Source organism: Rhinoraja longicauda, chromosome 1 (assembly GCF_053455715.1).
Source record: "Rhinoraja longicauda isolate Sanriku21f chromosome 1, sRhiLon1.1, whole genome shotgun sequence".
NCBI lineage: Eukaryota > Metazoa > Chordata > Chondrichthyes > Rajiformes > Arhynchobatidae > Rhinoraja > Rhinoraja longicauda.
In genome coordinates, this window is record NC_135953.1 from 95972251 (window position 1) to 95990510 (window position 18260).

At 40.7% G+C, this 18260-nt stretch overlaps 1 protein-coding gene across 35 annotated transcripts in view; it reads right to left on the reverse strand.

Annotated features, from left to right (window-relative positions):
• The window catches only part of LOC144595313 (ankyrin-2-like), a 447988-nt gene that overhangs the window by 181545 nt on the left and 248183 nt on the right, over positions 1–18260 (reverse strand). For 19 of the 35 annotated variants that reach the window (XM_078402778.1, XM_078402925.1, XM_078402804.1 and 16 more), the window contains 3 exons: positions 16544–16642; positions 5646–5831; positions 2297–2329 (listed from right to left, as the gene is read on the reverse strand). In XM_078402778.1, the coding sequence (XP_078258904.1) occupies positions 2297–2329; positions 5646–5831; positions 16544–16642 (318 nt within the window). The remainder of the gene's footprint in view (positions 1–2296; positions 2330–5645; positions 5832–16543; positions 16643–18260) is intronic. The other 16 variants (XM_078402942.1, XM_078402931.1, XM_078402862.1 and 13 more) reach the window with 2 other exon arrangements.

Below are 18260 nucleotides of genomic sequence, written 5' to 3' on the forward strand. Positions count from 1 at the left end.
AACTTACAATAGACAATAGACAATAGGTGCAGGAGTAGGCCATTCGGCCCTTCGAGCCAGCATCACCATTTAATGTGATCATGGCTGATCATTCTCAATCGGTACCCCGTTCCTGCCTTCTCCCCATACCCCCTGACTCCACTATCCTTAAGAGCTCTATCTAGCTCTTTCTTGAATACATTCAGAGAATTGGCCTCCACTGCCTTCTGAGGCAGAGAATTCCACAGATTTACAACTCTCTGACTGAAAAAGTTTTTCCTCATCTCCGTTCGAAATGGCCTACCCCTTATTCTTAATTGTGGCCCCTGGTTCTGGACTCCCCCAACATTGGGAACATGTTTCCTGCCTCTAACGTGTCCAATCCCTTAATAATCTTATATTATTATATTAATAATCTTATATTATTATATTAATAATCTTATATTAATTATACTGATGGAGTAAAGCCACTATTACAGATTCTCTTAAGGCGTATGATGGATCAGGTTAGTATTATATTAAAATATTACTCCCTTTTCAAAACCCAAAATGCACGGAGACGTATTGAGTTCATGGACAGGTCTCTGAACAACTGCAGCCCATTAGCAGCTGAAGATACTCTTTAGCAGATCTTTCTGCAATCCAGACAGGGAGGAGGCAAATATCCATTAACCAACAATCAGTACTTGGCTTGATAACACACTGGACATCCCTGAGCACCTACAGTTAAAAAACATACAATTTCATTGCAATGCCATTAAATAACTGTGGCACACCCCTTGGAGCTGTAAATATTGGAAGGAGCATTAATTCAAATGAATAATGCACAAACCTCATGTGTAACATGCTAGCTAGGCACGTGGGGCAACAAGCAGTACACGAGGTGTACGGTAGGTTTCAGTATCCAAGAACATGAAGGCCCTGTTCCTGTGCTATACTGGTCCATGATCTGTGTTATACAATGGTGCTCAGAAAATGACTGATCAGGAGACAGGCAAGAAATGGGAAGGCAAAGCTGTGACTACAGAAACCGAGTTTTGTTTGTGGAGATAGAATACGCCTTCTCTAATGACTTGCACAAAATTGATTTTAAACAACAATTTTTTTAGCCCTCTTCTGTTGTGTTATCTGCAAAGCCATACAAATCACACTCTCTACACACTAGTTAATACACAAGTTCACAATTCATAGGAGTAGAATTAGGACATTCGGCCCATCGAGTCTACTCCGCCATTCAATCATGGCTGATCTCTGCCTCCTAATCCCATTTCCTGCCTTCTCCCCATAACCCCTGACACCCGTTCTAATCAATAATTTGTCTATTGCCTTAGAAATATCCACTGACTTGGCCTCCACAGCCCTCTGTGACAATGAGTTCCACAGATTAACAACCCTCTGACTAAAGAAGATTCTCCTCACCTCCTTTCTAAAAGAGCGCCCTTTAATTCTGAGGCTATGACCTCTGGTCTTAGACTCTCCCACCAGTGGAAACATCCTTTCCACATCCACTCTATGTCTTTCATTATTCTGTAAGTTTCAATGAGGTTCCACCTCAACCTTCTAGACTCCAGCGAGTATAGGCCCAGTGCTGTTAAGTGCTCATTATATGCTAACCCATTCATTCCTGGAATCATTCATGTAAACCTCCTCTGGACCCTCTCCAGAGTCAGCACATCCTTCCTCAGATATGGGGCCCAAATTTGCTCACAATACTCCAAATGCAGCCTGACCAGCGCCTTACAGAGCCTCAGCATTACATTTCTGTTTGCTTTGTTTGTGTATTTAAGTCCTCGTGATATAAATGTTAGCATTGAATTTGCTTTCCTTACCTCTGATTCGACTTGCAAATTAATTTTTTGGGAGTCCTGTACCTCCGATTTCTGGATTTGGGACCCCTGTTGTTTATTAACAATTTGGATGAGATTACAGGTGGCATGATTAGTAAGTTAGGTGGCACTAAAATGTGTCATGTAGTGGACACTAAAATTGGTAGGGTAGTGGGCTGTGAAGAAAACCGTCTAAGGTTCCAATAGTAACCTATTGTACCACTTCAACTTCTTTGTATGCATACTTGTGGTCAGTATGCATGTTCTTTATAAACAACATTTTAATCTAATTATATTATTCATTTGAATAATTATATATTCAAATTAGATTTTGTTTCATTTACACTGAGAGTAATAAAACACAGTTACATGGAAATAAATGCAAACATCACGATTGCCAGCCACAAGTAACAGTGGGTATAGCATTATAAATCTTACAAGAGACCTTTAAAAATATAAATGAGAAAATTTGAGAAAGTCTTGACAAGTACCTCTGTGGTTCTATTCACCATCATCTGGGACAGCGTTAATAAGAAACAGAAAGATTATTGTAAATAAGGATGGTAAATTAAAATTTTTAACTGGAAAAAAATTACAAATTCTATCAGTGAAGATAAAGGATTATTTTCAATAGAAACCTGCAGAGTGAACACATTGTGCATCAACATGAAGCTCTGTATGAAGATGCATAATCCATATGTGAAGCCTATTAAAAGCAGCAAATACCAACAGTTTGAAATATGTCCTAAGGTCATGGATGTGATGACAATTACATAACAAAGCTTATCAGCAAGGTGTTTTTGCTGCTTTTTTAACATTTAAAATCATTACATCAGGATATCTTCAGAAAACCACAAGAATACAAATATATCCTACACAATGCATTTATTATTTGACTTTTAAAATTATTGTACAATCTTCTGAGTGGGATGCTGATCAACAGGTCAGCATCAAAACTATAATATTATCAATTATTTGATGGCAAAATACACAAGCCAAAGTACAAGCTATGGGGGCTGATCATCTCTTCCAGGAAGAACCTGCATCTTTCCTGCCCAAACTTAAAAACTTAAATTTTATTCTTATTATACATGTTTCTTTTTAAGGGGAAAAAAAAAGGCTAGGAGGCTTCAATTACTGGGTGTTAGTTTTAATTATGATTTTAAAATTGTCAAATTTTGACAAAGGAGCTTAATTTGATCCACAGCACAGTGATCCATTTTTGTGGATGCCACAGTACAACTTTCTGGCCTCAAGTCATATTGAATCATCAAAATTCACACTCATTTGTATCACCCAGAAGGTCAGATAGGAAAGAACAGGAAGAATGTACAACACATGATTCTCCAAAATTTCCGCCACCTCCACCGGGATCCACCACTAGCACATTTTCCCATCTCCACCCCTTTCCGCCTTCCGCAGCGACTGTTCCCTCTGCAACTCCCTGGTTAACATCTCTTCCCACCCAAACCACCCCCTCCCCAGGTACCTTCCCCTGCAACTACAGAAGAAGCAACACCGGTCGCTATACCTCCTCCCTCGACACTGTCCTTTTAGGTTAGGCAGAGGTTCACTTGCGCCTCCTCCAACCTCATCTACTGTATTTGTTCAAGATGTGGACTCTTATACATCGGCGAGACTAAGCGCTGACTGGGCGATCGTTTCGCGGAACACCTTTGCACAGCCCATGTGAACCAACCTGATCTCCCGATTGCTGGATACTTTAATTCTCTTTCCCATTCCTACACAGACCTTTCTGTCCTCGGTCCCCTCCATTGTCAGAGTGAGGCTAAACGCAAATTGGAGGAACAGCATCTCATATTTTGCTTGGGCAGCTTACAGCCCAGTGGTATGAATATTGATTTCTCTCACTTCAGGTAGCCCCGGCATTCCCTCTCTCTCTATCCCTCCCCCACCCAAGTCTCACTAGCTTCTCATTTTCACCCTACAAGCAGCTTACAATGGCCTGTTTCCTTTATCATCGTTACTTTTTTGCATATCTTTTATTCATTGTTCTTTATCTCTCCACATCACCGTCTACATTGCTTGATTCCCTGAAGAAGGGTCTCGACCCAAAACATTACCCATTCCTACTCTCCAGAGATGCTGCCTGTCCTGCTGAGTTACTCCAGCTTTTTGTGTCTATCTTAAGAATGAACTCTAAAGCTGGCGAGAGGGATATGGGGAGGAATGGGACAGGGGAGTAAGGGGAAAGAGGGGATAAAAGGTAATATTGGAGTTGGGGATAGGAGACGAGCATATGGAGGGGTATGAATGTATTGGGTTGCAAGATGAAAGTACATATTCTTCGGTTCCAGAGCCCTTTTAGACTATCCGTTTTTTATTCTCAACAGAGGTCACGTGAACAGAGGTCACGTTGGAAGCAGAGCCCCGGCTTTCCATCTTCAGGTCGCCGCACCCTCCCATCCCCACCCATGACCCGCCAACATACTCCACCTTGGAATCACCAGTAAGTGAGAGTGGAGGGAGTCCCACAGTGACCGAGCGCAATCTGTCGGTGGGGGCATACTGAAGAGCTACAACGTGAGTCGCAACAACAGCTGTGTGACCGGTGAAGAAGGGCTCACTGGTGCAGAACACGGCATCAGTGCTTAGTTTTAAAGTGAAATGTCACAAAGTGCTGGAGTCATTCAGCTGACTGAATCAATCTGAGGAAGGGTCCCGATGTCACATACACGTGTTCTCCGGAGATCCTGACCCGCTGAATTACTCCAGCACTTTGTGTTTGTTCGGTGGGTGAAGAAGGGCTCACTGGTGCACCCTGCTTGTTGGAACAAGGGCTCTAAACGTCCAGGGAGACGGTGTGAGCCGGGGATGGGTCGGCAGTTTCATGCTGTATATCTGACATCTGTTATAAGAGGGTTGTTAAATCGAGGGTTTACTGTATTTGTCTTTGCGAAACAGTTAGGGGAGAAGATTGAGAGCACAGTTGATTCTTTCTCGATGGTGGGACAAGACTGGGAAGCGGGTTCGCCACTCGCAACGCCATCCGTGGCCACTCAGGGAATTTCCACTGAGCTCTAGTAATTTTGTCCGGATTACAGGGGTGGGCGGATCATCAGTTGCTGGAAAATCAGTGTTCAACGTTCAACCGCTTATAAACTGAAAATATATATCAATAACAGTGTAAACTAATCTTCATGTAATACCATCAAATAATCTACAACAAATTGAATCACTTGTGTTTGTAATGATACAGGTCATAATTTGCATCAGATCCATCCATAATTATGGATTTTCCTTCAAACCCAATTGCACTTTTTTTTGCTGGATACACATTTTGGTGTCCTTGGTGAAGTAAACTTATTCTTCATAGCTGAAGTTAAAGCTTTGCTGCATTTAATGAAGGGAAGAATTCTCCACTCACACCAATTATATGTGTAATGGTTTGGTATTGCAACTGGTTTCTCCACGAGTTGCAGTCCCAGCATGCAGCATGTTACCTCCAGCAGAGATGGGAGACTTGAAAGAAAATGTTGCAGATCAGTTCTCCTATCAAATTACAGAAGGGAACCAGTGCAAGATCACGTGCCCAATCCAAGCCTGTGGGATACGTTGAGTAAAGGGCAGGATATAAAAACGTAAGACTAGGAGAGAACAGTAAAAGCAAAAACCTGCTTTGCATCATTCAGTTGCCTTTTTGCAGGACAGAGAGTATATTCTTTCAAGATCTTAAGTAAGACAAACACATCAGAATGAATGTACTATCATCCAAAGAAAAAAGTTAAAATACAATCTTTTTTTTTTTTAAACGTACTTTTTAAAATAATTTTCAACCTTTCCTTTACAATTAGGTTGTTATTACATGCAGTGTCCTACCTTGGACTGTACATCGGCATTGTGGTCATTCTGTAACAGCAAAGCTGCGGATTTGGTATCATCTTTTCTTGCAGCAATATGCAGGGCTGGTAAGCGCACTTTTCCCTTCGTGTCATTCTCCAGTAAAATAGCAACGACTTGGTTGTGACCCTGTTGTAGCGCCACAGCTAGGGGAGTGAACCCATCCTGACAATGCAAAAACAAGGACTTTAGTTCAATTGTGATCAACAATATTTTGCTAATCTGGAAGTTTAAAGGCAAATTGAATGGACAAATCTATGCAGCTCACAGAAGAAGTGGAGCTTGCTTTACCAGAGCAATTAACTCAACCACCAGAGGAGCATGTGGGAGTTACAAGGATCAGCACAGACGTTTGATGTTTTTGAAGCCATAAAAAGAATTACCAAGATGAAACAATTCACAGGGTGGGGTCTTCTTCAATAAGGGAGTCATAAAATTATAGTCATACAGCATGAGAACAGGCCATTTGACCCATTGGATGGAGTTGTTCCCAAAACATGCAGCAGAGCATGAAACAGTTCCATGCAAGACTGCAAGAAATTTCAGCAATACAAAGGTGATAGTGATCAACTTCAGGAAGTGAAGCAGTCACACATACCCCTGTTTGCATTGACAGCGCCAAAGTAGAGATGGGTGAAAACTTCAAATTCCTAGGGGTAAATATCGCCAACAACTTCTCCTGGACCACCCATATTGAAGCAAAGGCGAAGAAAGCACACCAACGCCTCTACTTCCTTAGAAGGCTTAGGAAGTTCGGCATGTCCTCAACAACTCCCACCAACTTCCACAGGTGTGCCGTAGAAAGTATTTTATCAGGATGCATCACAGCTTGGTTTGGTAACAGCTCCATCCAGGATCGCAAGAAATTGCAGAGAATTGTGAACGTAGCTCAGACCATCACACAAAGCAACCTCCCTTCTATTGACTCCATTTATACCTCACACTGCCTCGGTAAGGCCACCAGCATAATCAAGGATGACATGCCACTCCCTCCCACCCTCTCCCATCGGGCAAAAGGTATAGAAAAGTGAAAACGCACACCACCAGATTCAGGGAAGTTTCTTCCCAATCATTATCAGGCAACTGAACCATCCGACACAACTAGAGAGCAGTTCTGAACCACTATCCACCTCATTGGAGACCCTTGGCCTATCTTTGATTGGACTTTACTGGCTTTATCTTGCACCAAGCGTTATTATTCCCTTATCATGTATCTGTGCACTGTGAATGGCTCGATTGTAATCATGTATTGTCTTTCCATTGACTGGTTAGCACACCACAAAAGCTTTTCACTGTACCTCGGTACACATGACAATAAACTAAACTAAGAGAATTGCGAAAGCAGCCCAGACCATCACACAAACCGACTTTCCTTCCATTGACTCCATTTACACCTCACGCTGCCTTGGCAAGGCCACCAGCATAATCAAGGACGAGTTGCACCCCGGCCACTCCAATCTCCAATCGGCCAAAAGGTATAAAAGCATAAAAACGCACACCTCCAGATTCAGGGATAGTTTCTTCCCAGCTGTTATCAAGCAACTGAACCATCCTACCAACAACCAGAGAGCAGTCCTGACCTACCAACTACCTCATTGGAGACCCTCTGACTATCTTTGATCAGACTTTACTGGACTTTATTTTGCACTCAATGTTATTCACATTATTCACTGTATCTGTACACTGTGGATGGCTCGATTGTAATCATGTATTGTCTTTCTGCTGACTGGTTAGCACGCAACAAAAGGTTAGTTAAATCTGCATTTATTTATTTTCTTCTGTGCTAATGAAATAATTATGCAGAGAGAAAAATGATGGTCAACAGAAATTAACACTGAAGAGAGTATTGACATCAGTTACTGCTAAATACATTGGTCCTAATGCTTTCCTCCAATGTTGATGGGTAACAAAGTGGCAACCCTGTGATCAGCTCAGTGGTCACAACTCCAAATGTAGTGATCACAACACAGGGTTTAAGATTGTTTTGAATTGTAGGTAAGTTTAGCTGTTGGAGAAAGATACTTAATTGAGCAAAGCAGATGGCAATGTTATTAGACAGGAGCCAAGGAGGGGAGATTGTGGGCAGTTGTTATTGGGCAAGTCTACCGATGACACATGGGAGTCGTTTAAAGGCCAGCCTGTTAACGTACAAGAGGCAAGAGGAATCAAAACAACAAAAAGAGACAACACAGAGAACCACCTCAGCCCCTGCCTGAGGAGAGCTTTGACCATGGAAGACATCAGAGCCGAGAGGAGGAATCTTCACCCCCCCCTCCACCCCCCTCACCAACATCAATGCCGCTGAGGATCCACCTCCTTCACTGCCCCATTCCCCATCCATGTTACCGTTCTCTCCACTCACCCTTTCCCCCTCCTCCCCCCGTTGGAGTTCACCAACCAGATGAAGCAGCTGGTCATTGCTGGAATCAAACTTACTCTCTACTCTCATTTTCTCCCCCATTATTCCCCCCCAACATCCACCTGCCCCAGTTTTGAAACAATCATCACAGGTACGACGTCGAGCACCTCCGCCCCCTGCACGACGGCAGCATCCTCTGTCTCACCAGCCTAATCAGGTTGCTTGTGTACAAAATGCAGCAAGCTCTAATTGATATGTGCTGGGTCCAGGCTGCACGGCTAATGGCACTCATGTCTCTTTCAAGGACAAGCCGGGGCCCTGTGTACCAAAAGCTTCCTCAATTTCTGGCTTGATAGGTAATAGAAAAAGAATGGTAAATCCGCTAAGAAACAAGAAGCACTCAACTGCAAATTTATCAAATTTAGCATCCATTCCTCGTTAGCCAAAGCCTGTCCCAAAAAATGGGACAGATAATGCTTTTAACACAATAAAACTATCTTTATTAAATGTCAGGTCATTGGCAGGAAAATCTTTTTTAACCAATGATTTCATAATTAAGCACAATCTTAATTTTACGTTTTTAACTGAAACTTGGTTGGACCAAAATGACAGCATGTGACGGAGCCCACACACATAAGCGGCACACTCTGGACTTAATTATCTCCTAAGGTCTGAACATTTCCAAGGTTGTGAAGACTGATGTTGCTCTCTCTGATCATTCCTGTGTTTTGTTTGACAGCACTATCTCCGTGCACACAAATGTTCAAACAGAGATAATCACAAAACGGTAAATCACTGAAAACACCAGTGAAACATTTATTCAGCTTTTTCTTTCCATACCCCTCTTGGGTCTCAGTCAATGACCTTGTAGATCATTTAAATTCTAAAACTACAAATGTTATTGATGCCAATGCACCCACTAAGGTGAAGGCTGTCTCTGAAGATCTCCATGGAGAAATGCCACGCTGGTAAGAACAGAAAAAAGAGAGTATTGAAAAGCTGAACGCAGGTGGCAAAAAACAAACCTCCAGGTTCACTATGACATCTATAAGGAGAGACTTCGCATTTATGGTTTGGAGCTGAGAAATGCAAGGTGGTCCTTCTTCTCTAACATCATCGCCAAAAACAATAATAATGCACGTGCACTGTTTGCTACTGTCGACAGGCTAACAAACCCTCCTGTGTCACTAGCCTCTGAACTTCTATCCACCAGGGCCTGCAATGAATTTGCCTCCTTCTTCACTGACAAAATTCAGAAAATTAGTCAAGCAGTCAGTGCCTCCATATCAGGTACAGGATGTGTGTCGCCCTTGTGTCCACGTAAAACCAATTCAAATGCCGTGACACAATTTTGTGCGATCAACCATAAAAACCTGGAGGACATTATACAACATCTGAAATCCTCCTCCTGCTGCCTTGATATTCTTCCAACAGGCTTTTTCAAAAATGTTTCAAATTATTTGGCCTCAGATCTTCTACAAATTGTAAACACGTCTCTTCTCTCTGGTGTCTTCCCACAGGCCCTGAAACTGCAGTCATCAAGCCACTCTTGAAAAAGAACAATCTAAACACGTCACTAATGATCAATTACAGGTCTATATCAAACCTACCATTTTTAAGTAAAATTATTGAAAAAGCTGTTTTTCACCAGCTTAACAACTTCTTGTCACTAAACAACTGCTTTGATTTCTTCCAGTCAGGATTTCGACCACACCACAGCACTGAGACTGCTCTTGTTAAGGTCTTCAATGACATCCACTTAAATACAGACAGTGGCAAAATTTCAGTCTTAGTATTACTGGATCTCAGTGCTGTATTTGACACAATCGACCACACCATATTACTAGACAGATTAGAAAACTGGGTTGGACTTTCTGGCACAGTGCTAAACTGGTTTGAATCCTACTTAAAGAACAGGGACTACTTTGTGTCTATAGGTAATTACACATCAGAGCGAACAAATATGACATGCGGACTTCCCCAGGGCTCCATTCTGGGGTCCCTTCTGTTTAACATCTACATGCTTCCACTGGCTCAGATTATGGAAAACAACAAAATAAGTTACCATAATTATGCAGACGACACACAAATTTACATAACCATATCACCAGGGGACTATGATCCAATACAAACACTGAGTAAGTGCATTGAACAAATCAACGATTGGATGTGCCAAAACTTTCTTCAATTAAACAAAGACAAAACTGAGGTAGTTGTTTTTGGAGCCAAAGAGGAACGATTAAAAGTCAGCGCTCAGCTTCAATCGGCAAACCACGGACAAAGCCAGAAATCTTGGTGTAGTCATGGACTCAGACCTGAATTTCAACAGCCACATTAAGACAATTACAAAGTCAGTCTACTATCATCTTAAGAATGTATCATGGGTTAAAGGACTTCTGGCTCAGCAAGATGTGGAAAAACTTGTCCATGCATTTATCTTCGGTAGACTTGACTACTGTAATGCTGTCTTTACAGGTCTTCCTAAAGAATCGGTTAGACAGCTGCAGCTGATTCAGAATGCTGCTGCTTGAGTCCTAAGACCAAGAAAGTGGATCACATCACTCCAGTTCTGAGGTCTTTACACTGGCTTCCAGTCTGTCGAAGAATTGATTTCAAAATACTACTGTTGGTTTATAAAGCACTAAATGGTTTAGGGCCAAAATACATTTCTGACCTTCTGCTACATTATGAACCATCCAGACCTCTCAGGTCTGGGACAGGTCTGCTTTCTGTCCCCAGAGTCAGCACTAAACATGGAGAAGCAGCGTTTAGTTTTTATGCACCACATATATGGAACAAACTCCCAGAAAACTGCAGGTCCATGGCAACTCTCAATTCTTTTAAATCATGGCTGATTATGTAAATCAAATCATTGTTAATTTCCTACACTGCACTGTTACTTTTATTCTTGTATTTTATACCTGTCTTATTCTATTTTAGCTTGTTTTTATTTTCTATTCTCTTTAATGACTGTTTTTAATTACTCGTTAATGTTTTATGTAAAGCACTTTGAATTGCCTTGTTGCTGAAATGTGCTTCCTAAATAAACTTGCCTTGCCTTACAGGAAATAACAGGAGAGATAATGAAGGCAAGATAAGGGAGCCGTGAATGACCAAAGAAGTCGTAAACTTGGTCAGGAAGATATAGGAAGCATATGTCAGGTGTAAGAAGGTGGTATTAGATGGGGCTTATGAGGAGTGTAAAGTGAGTAGTAAAGAATTTAAGCAGGCAACAAGGAGAGCCAAAAGGGGCCATGAAATGTCATAGTTGAGTCAGATAAAGAAAATCCCAAGGCTTTCTATATGTACGTTAAAAATAATGTGACCAGCGAGGAGATAGGACTGCTCAAGGATAGAGAGGGGAAATGATGCTTGGAGTTTTAGAATGCAGGTGAGGTACTAAATGAGTACTTTGCATCTGTATTCATGAGGAGAAGAACTTGGAGGACAGTGAGGTCAGTGTGGAGGATACAAATATGCTAAGGCAGTAGAAGAGCATTAAGGTGGATAAGTCGCCAGGGCTTTATTCCAGGTTATTGAAGCTAAGAGAGGAAATTGCTGGGGCCTGATGAGGATCTTTATTGCTTCTCTAGCCACATGCTAGGTCCTAGAAGGCTGGATAGTGGCCAATGCTGTTCCTTTATTTAAAAAGGGAACTAAAGTGAATTCAGAGGACCAGTGAGCCTCTTATCAGTGGAAGGGAAACTATTGGAGAGAATTCTTCGAGATAGGATTCACTCCCATTTGGAAGAGAATGGGCTAATTAGAGATAGCCAGCATGGCTTTGTTCACGGCAGATTGTTTCTTACTAACTTGCTTGAGTTTTTTTGACAACATGGCAAAGGGGATTGATGATAGTAGGGTGGTGCACGTTGATATTAGTAAGGCTTTTAATGAGCCTACATGGTAGGCTGATCCAGAAGATTAAGATGTACAAAATTCATGATGACTTGATCGTATGGATTCAGAACTGACTTAGTCAAGAAGACAGAGGGTTGTGGTGGAAGGTTGATATTCTGGCTGGAGATCTGTGACCAATAGAGTTCAGCAGGGATCTCTGCTGGGACCTCTACTGTTTGTGATATATATAAATGACCTAGACATAAATGTATAAATGACCTAGACATAAATGAGCAGCACCTCATATTTCGCCTGGGCAGTTTGCGGCCCGGTGGTATGAACGTCGACTTCTCCAACTTCAGATAGCTCCTCTGTCCCTCCCTTCCCCTCCTCCTTCCCAGATCTCCCTCTATCTTCCTGTCTCCACCTATATCCTTCCTTTGTCCCACCCCCGACATCAGTCTGAAGAAGGGTCTCGACCTGAAACGTCACCCATTCCTTCTCTCCCGAGATGCTGCCTGACCTGCTGAGTTACTCCAGCATTTTGTGAATAAATCGATTTGTACCAGCATCTGCAGTTATTTTCTTAGACATAAATGTACGTGGGTTAGTGAATATGATTTCTGTTGACACCAAAATTGGAGAGTTTGCAGAGAGTGAGGAATGCTGTCAGAAGATATAACAGGGTATAGATCAACTGTAGTAATGGGGAGAGAAATGCCAGATGGAATTGAACCTGAGAAAGTGTGAAGTGTTGCACTCTTGGGGTTTGGATGTAAGGGGAGAGTTTATGCTACTACCAAGCAATTCTGAGGGGTCATGAAGTCCAAGTTTATAGCTCACTGAAAGTGACAGCACAAGTAGTTATGGTGGTAAACAGCCAACATAATCAAAGACCCGCCCTGGTCATTCCGCCTTCTCCCACTTCACACTCAAGGGCAGAAGGACAAGAGCTTACAAGCGGAACCACCAGACCTGGGTACAGCTTCTTATCCACTGTTATCAGGCTTCTGAATGGTCATTCCATAAGCTAGTGTCCTGTCCAATTCACCTCTACCCCAATGCAAACATTGGACTTTGTCTCGAACTGGTGCGTTACAATTATGCAACTATATTCTGCACTCTGTATCTTTGCCTTTGGCCTATTTATTGTACTTGAATTTGGCTTGATTGTGTTTATGTATAGTATTCTCTGATTAGATTGGATAGTATGCGAAACATTGCTTCTCACTGTACCTCGGTACTTGTGACAATAATAAACCTAAACCTAATGCTCCTTGATGAAATTAGCATGAAAATATCTACGCTCTGTGGACCCTGAACAAGTAATGTCTTCCATGCCTGAAAATAAATAGAACATTACAATCAAATTTCTTCTGTATTTATGCTGTACTGATTGGCTAATAGACTTCCGAACATCAGGATGAGGAATGATACTGAATTAAATTAACTAGATAGCTCTTTCAGAGAGGAAGTGCAGTCATAACGTGATGAATGGTCTGTTTTTGTCAAGAGTCACGAGTGTTTAATTGTCATATATACCTAAATAGAACAATGGAACAATTCTTACAATGTGGAGCAATACAAGAATTGTCCTCTAGCATTCTAAGATTCTCTGTTAAAATATTAATTACATTGTAATTGTGTGCCTTTACAGGGAAAACTCATTCTATAATGGCTAATAAAAAAATTTAAAAATTGAAAAACAAATGTTAGTTTTCAAAGACAATCTCAGCTTTTTGCTGATATGATATAAATTAATGAACATCCACCCCCAAGTGCTTCGGGCTAAATTCTGATCTCAGCTGCACAAATACTTCATTATTTTCTGGACCATTATTTTGCTCTTTCTAACTGCCACTGAAACGTTCAAATGCAAAATGAGGGGGAAGTAAGAAGCTGACAGCAAATCCATAATACAACAATCCAATCATGTCCTTGCCCTGAAAACCTCGCATCTGTCATGATGTTAAAATTCCCTTCGAGTAGCTGGCTGGTATTCACAACTTCTTTGAAAATATCCCCAAAAAACCACAGTGAACATGGTAAAGTCAGCTCAATAGATGGGAGGAGATAATGAAAGGAACAAGGTCTGATTCCAGATGAGTGATCAAATTAAAGTACTAAGTTGTTAAAACGATCTTGGAAGGTAGATCAGACGATTTTGTCTTTTTTGATGGGTTACAAAATCAGATAGCAGTTTATACAGGAACTGTACATCAAACTTCCTTCTCTCGAAGATCAAAATAAGGTTTAATGAAGATTTGGTCTCATGATTTCAGAACTAGATCGGGGACAATATCAAACAAGGTTAAGCAATACAAGAAAACAGTGTTTAAGGACAGATGTTTTAATTGAATTGAAAAGGCAGGAATGACTGAATGTCCCTCCGTATTTCAATATGGAGAGACGCATTATATTATAAAGGTCCCAAATCTGTAATGAGATAGAGCAATGAGGCAGTTAGTGCTCACCATTATAAGGCAATCTTTCTGATAGTAACATCTGTAGGGGGCACAATTAGACATAGAAATCCAAAGGACATTGTCAGTCATTCTTATTACTTCACAGTATGTGCTGCTTGACAACTATTTCCAATGTGATCAGGGGTTGTCAGTGAAATGATGAGAATTCAAAGCATTTATGAACTATTCTTGCTGTAAACAACAAGAAAATTATGACATTCTGGCTTTTTGCACGAGGTATAAACTGATTTATTTTCATTTAAAACTGAACGAATCAGCTTTTAAAAAAAATCACTATTTTATTTAGCAATTATGGAATTTTGAAATATTTAGCTGAGAGAATAATAGTCGACATATAAAATAAGATTGATATGTACTAACTCTTATGCTCTGGTTTTTGATGTCTTATGACACTAGCCTCCACATCTATTTTCTTCATATTTTGTTCACATTTATCAGGTTTCCCCTTCTGCCTCCTATACTCGAAGGAAAACAAACCCAGCCTAAAAGACTCTCCTCCTAACTCTCCTCACTCACTCTTTTTCCCAGGATGGTGGAATCAAGAACTTGAGGGCATAGGTTTAAAGTGAGAGGGGAAAGATTTAATATGAACCTGAGGTGCATATTCTTCACACAGAGGGGGGTAGGGATATGGCATGTACCTGTTGAAGCAGCTGAGGCAGGTATTATAGCAGCATTTAACAGGCTTTTGGACAGGTATGTAGATAAGAAAGATTTAGAGTGATCTGGGTCAAATACAGGTGAATGGGTCAAACTTCGATGGGGCATCTTGATTGGCATGGATGAATTGGGCCGAAAGATCCACAGAGGAGAAATACTCTTTGATGACCTTGCCCATCTCTGTGACTCCACATGGAGTTGACCGCTTTGATTCCTGAGGGGTCCCACTTTCTCTCGAGTTACCCTTTTTCACTTTATGTGCTTATAAAATCTCTTGGGGTTATCCTTAATGCTGTCTTCCAGAGCCAACTCCTGTCCCCTTTTTGTCCTCTGATTTCCTTTTTTAGCTTACTCATTAGTTCCCGAAACTCCTCCAGGGATACACTTGATCCCAGCTGTCTATGCCTGTTCCAAGCCACTTTCTTACTCTTGACCAAAGCCTCAATTTCCCTCCTCATCCAGGCTTTCTTACATTTTGCCTGGCTTGATCTTCACTCTAACAGGGATGTGCATGTCCTGAACTCTTGTCAGCACACTTTTAAAAACATCCCACTTTCCTGACGACTCTTTTCTATCAAACAACCTAATCTAATCGACTTAGTGAGTTAATGTCTCATACCCTCAAAGTTGGCCTCAAAGCTATGCTCTCCAAAGCAGCAGTTTCTACAAGTTCTACTTTCCTGCCCATTCCCCTATCACTTGAGAAGTTTATAACCCACTCAAAAATGTATCAATTTTCCTTTTAAAATGTATTGTAGATATGCACATAGCATATTTTTTCATGGGATATTTCACAAAAATTCAACTTCAGTGGGTCGGTTGAGAACCTTATTGAGGAGCAAAGAAGTGATGCTTATTCATCAGGAAGAATTAAGCTCAATTTAGGCTCGACAAACCCTTTATCCAATGTCAAGGAGTGTAGAGGAGTCTTTAGCCAACTTGGGATGTTATTTTGCAACTTTACAAATCTTTTTCTCAGAGTATTGTGTGCCAGTCTGGTCTCTACACTATAGGAAGAATGCCATTATGCTGGAGAGTGAGTACAAAATTCACCATGATGTTGCCTGGACTGAAGGACATTGGTTATGGGAGAGGTTGGATAGGCTGAGCAAGTATTTTCCGTCGCAAAGGTGGCTGATAAAATTATGAGATGCATAGATAAGGTAGATAGAATATTTTTCCTTTGAGGTATCAAAAATAAATTAAGTATTACAATATTAAGTATAAACAGTATTAAGGAGAGAAGGAGGATCTTTAAAATGAATCTGAGGAATCCACAGAGAGTGGTTGATATCTGGAACACATTACCAACAAAGGTAGTGGCATCAACTTTAATCACTATGTTTAAGAGGCATTTGGACAGACAGAAAGATATGGTCCTAATGCAGACAATGGGATCAGCATACTATATAATAATGTTGGCATGGAAGTGGGCTGAAGGACTACCTGTGTGCTGTATAACTCCATGATTTCAAAGATGCTTGATATTCTGTAATTACCAGTGGAATGAATTGCACCATTGAGTCACTTACCTCAGTGGCTGTGCTCTGGTTAGCTCCAATTTCCAGCAGGAACCTGACCACTTCAAGGTGATTTTCCTGGGCAGCCATATAGAGTGGTGTGAAGCCATTCTAAGAACAATAAAAAAATACATTGTTACATTCAGAATCCAGCAGCAGCTCCACAAGGATTTGAACGCACCCCTTCCTCCTACCATCAAGGATAGACATCTAGCCTATATAAAATCCCATAAAACTATGACAGCACTCCAAGTTTCCAGTGAGAATATACACAATGTATGTCAGGATTGTGCAAATTCTGTAATTCCACCGTTTCAGTCGTCTTCTTGATAGCTGCAAGCTTCTTGGTTGCACATTATTTCAAACTCTGGACGCAAACATGAAAGTGAACTAAGTTTTTTTCATGATTAACAAAATCTGATCCAGCAAAAATCTGAGAGTAATTGACCACTAATTTTTCATTTGTAAATAGGCACCCAACTTCAATTCTATCAAAACTTCATTTCATTATTGCACGAGAAAAGGTTGACAAAATATTCATCATATTGTTAAGGGCTTTGTCTATTTCAATGCTCTTTATTAAAAATCAGTCATTAAATAAGTTTGGTGGCTGGCTCCAATGGTAAAAGCAATGGCAAGAAATCCAGAGATGTTTTAATGACAGCCAAATGTTTTTATGTAATGATGAACCAATGGGCAATGTCTTGGAAAAAAAGTGAAACATCATTACATGCAATAATGCCCGAAGGAATGAAATGCATGCAAATTAATCCCCAGTGACATTTGCAATAAAATGGCAATGTTAAGTAAATCACTAATTGCACAATTAAGATGAAATATTCCATGTTTAATAATAAACAATTGCCTTTTGTCAATGATTATTTTTTCCAGTGAGATATCACTTTATCAAGCAAAAACTGAAATCCTCACTGAATAAAACTTTGTGGTATTTTATGGTAGGCTTTATAGTTCAGTAATATCAAATATTCTGCAAAGAATATCATATAATCAATCTTTCACCTGAATCCGAGATATGCACGAAACCAGAAAACAGCTGCACCCCATCTTTTCATGCTCCCTGCTAGCTCACAATATATGCTAGACAATGCTAGAAAAGAGGGACCTACTGAATAAATGGTGATAAGAGTATGTTCTTTGGACCAAGATAATCCTAATAGGAAAACTCTAACTTTGAGATTATTTCAGTTACATAAAACATGGAACTTAGAACAGTATAGCAGAAGATGTTCCGAAAATGATGCTAGGTTAAAGTAATTTTCCCTTTCTGCAGAATATAGACAGAAAAAGCTGGAGTAACAACGAGTCAGACAGCATCTCTGAAGAAAAGGAATAGGTGACGTTTCGGGTTGAGACCCTTCTTCAGACTGAGAGTCAGGGGAAAGGGAAAATGAGAGATATAGACAACGGCATAAAGAGATTTAGAACAAATGAATGAAAGATATGGAAAAAAGTAACGATGATAAAGGAAACAGGCCATTGTTAGCTGTGGGCTAAGTGAAAACGAGTTACAGACAATGAAATTCAACAAGACAGCTTGAAAGCTCGTACAAGGACTTGAGTGGGGGAGGGACGGAGAGCAAGGGGATGCAGGGGTTACTTGAAGTTAGAGAAATCAATATTCATACCGCTGGGTTGTAAGCTGCCCAAGCAAAATATGAGGTTGCTTTATGCATGTGATCCATATCCGACCATTCCCTACATATTCATG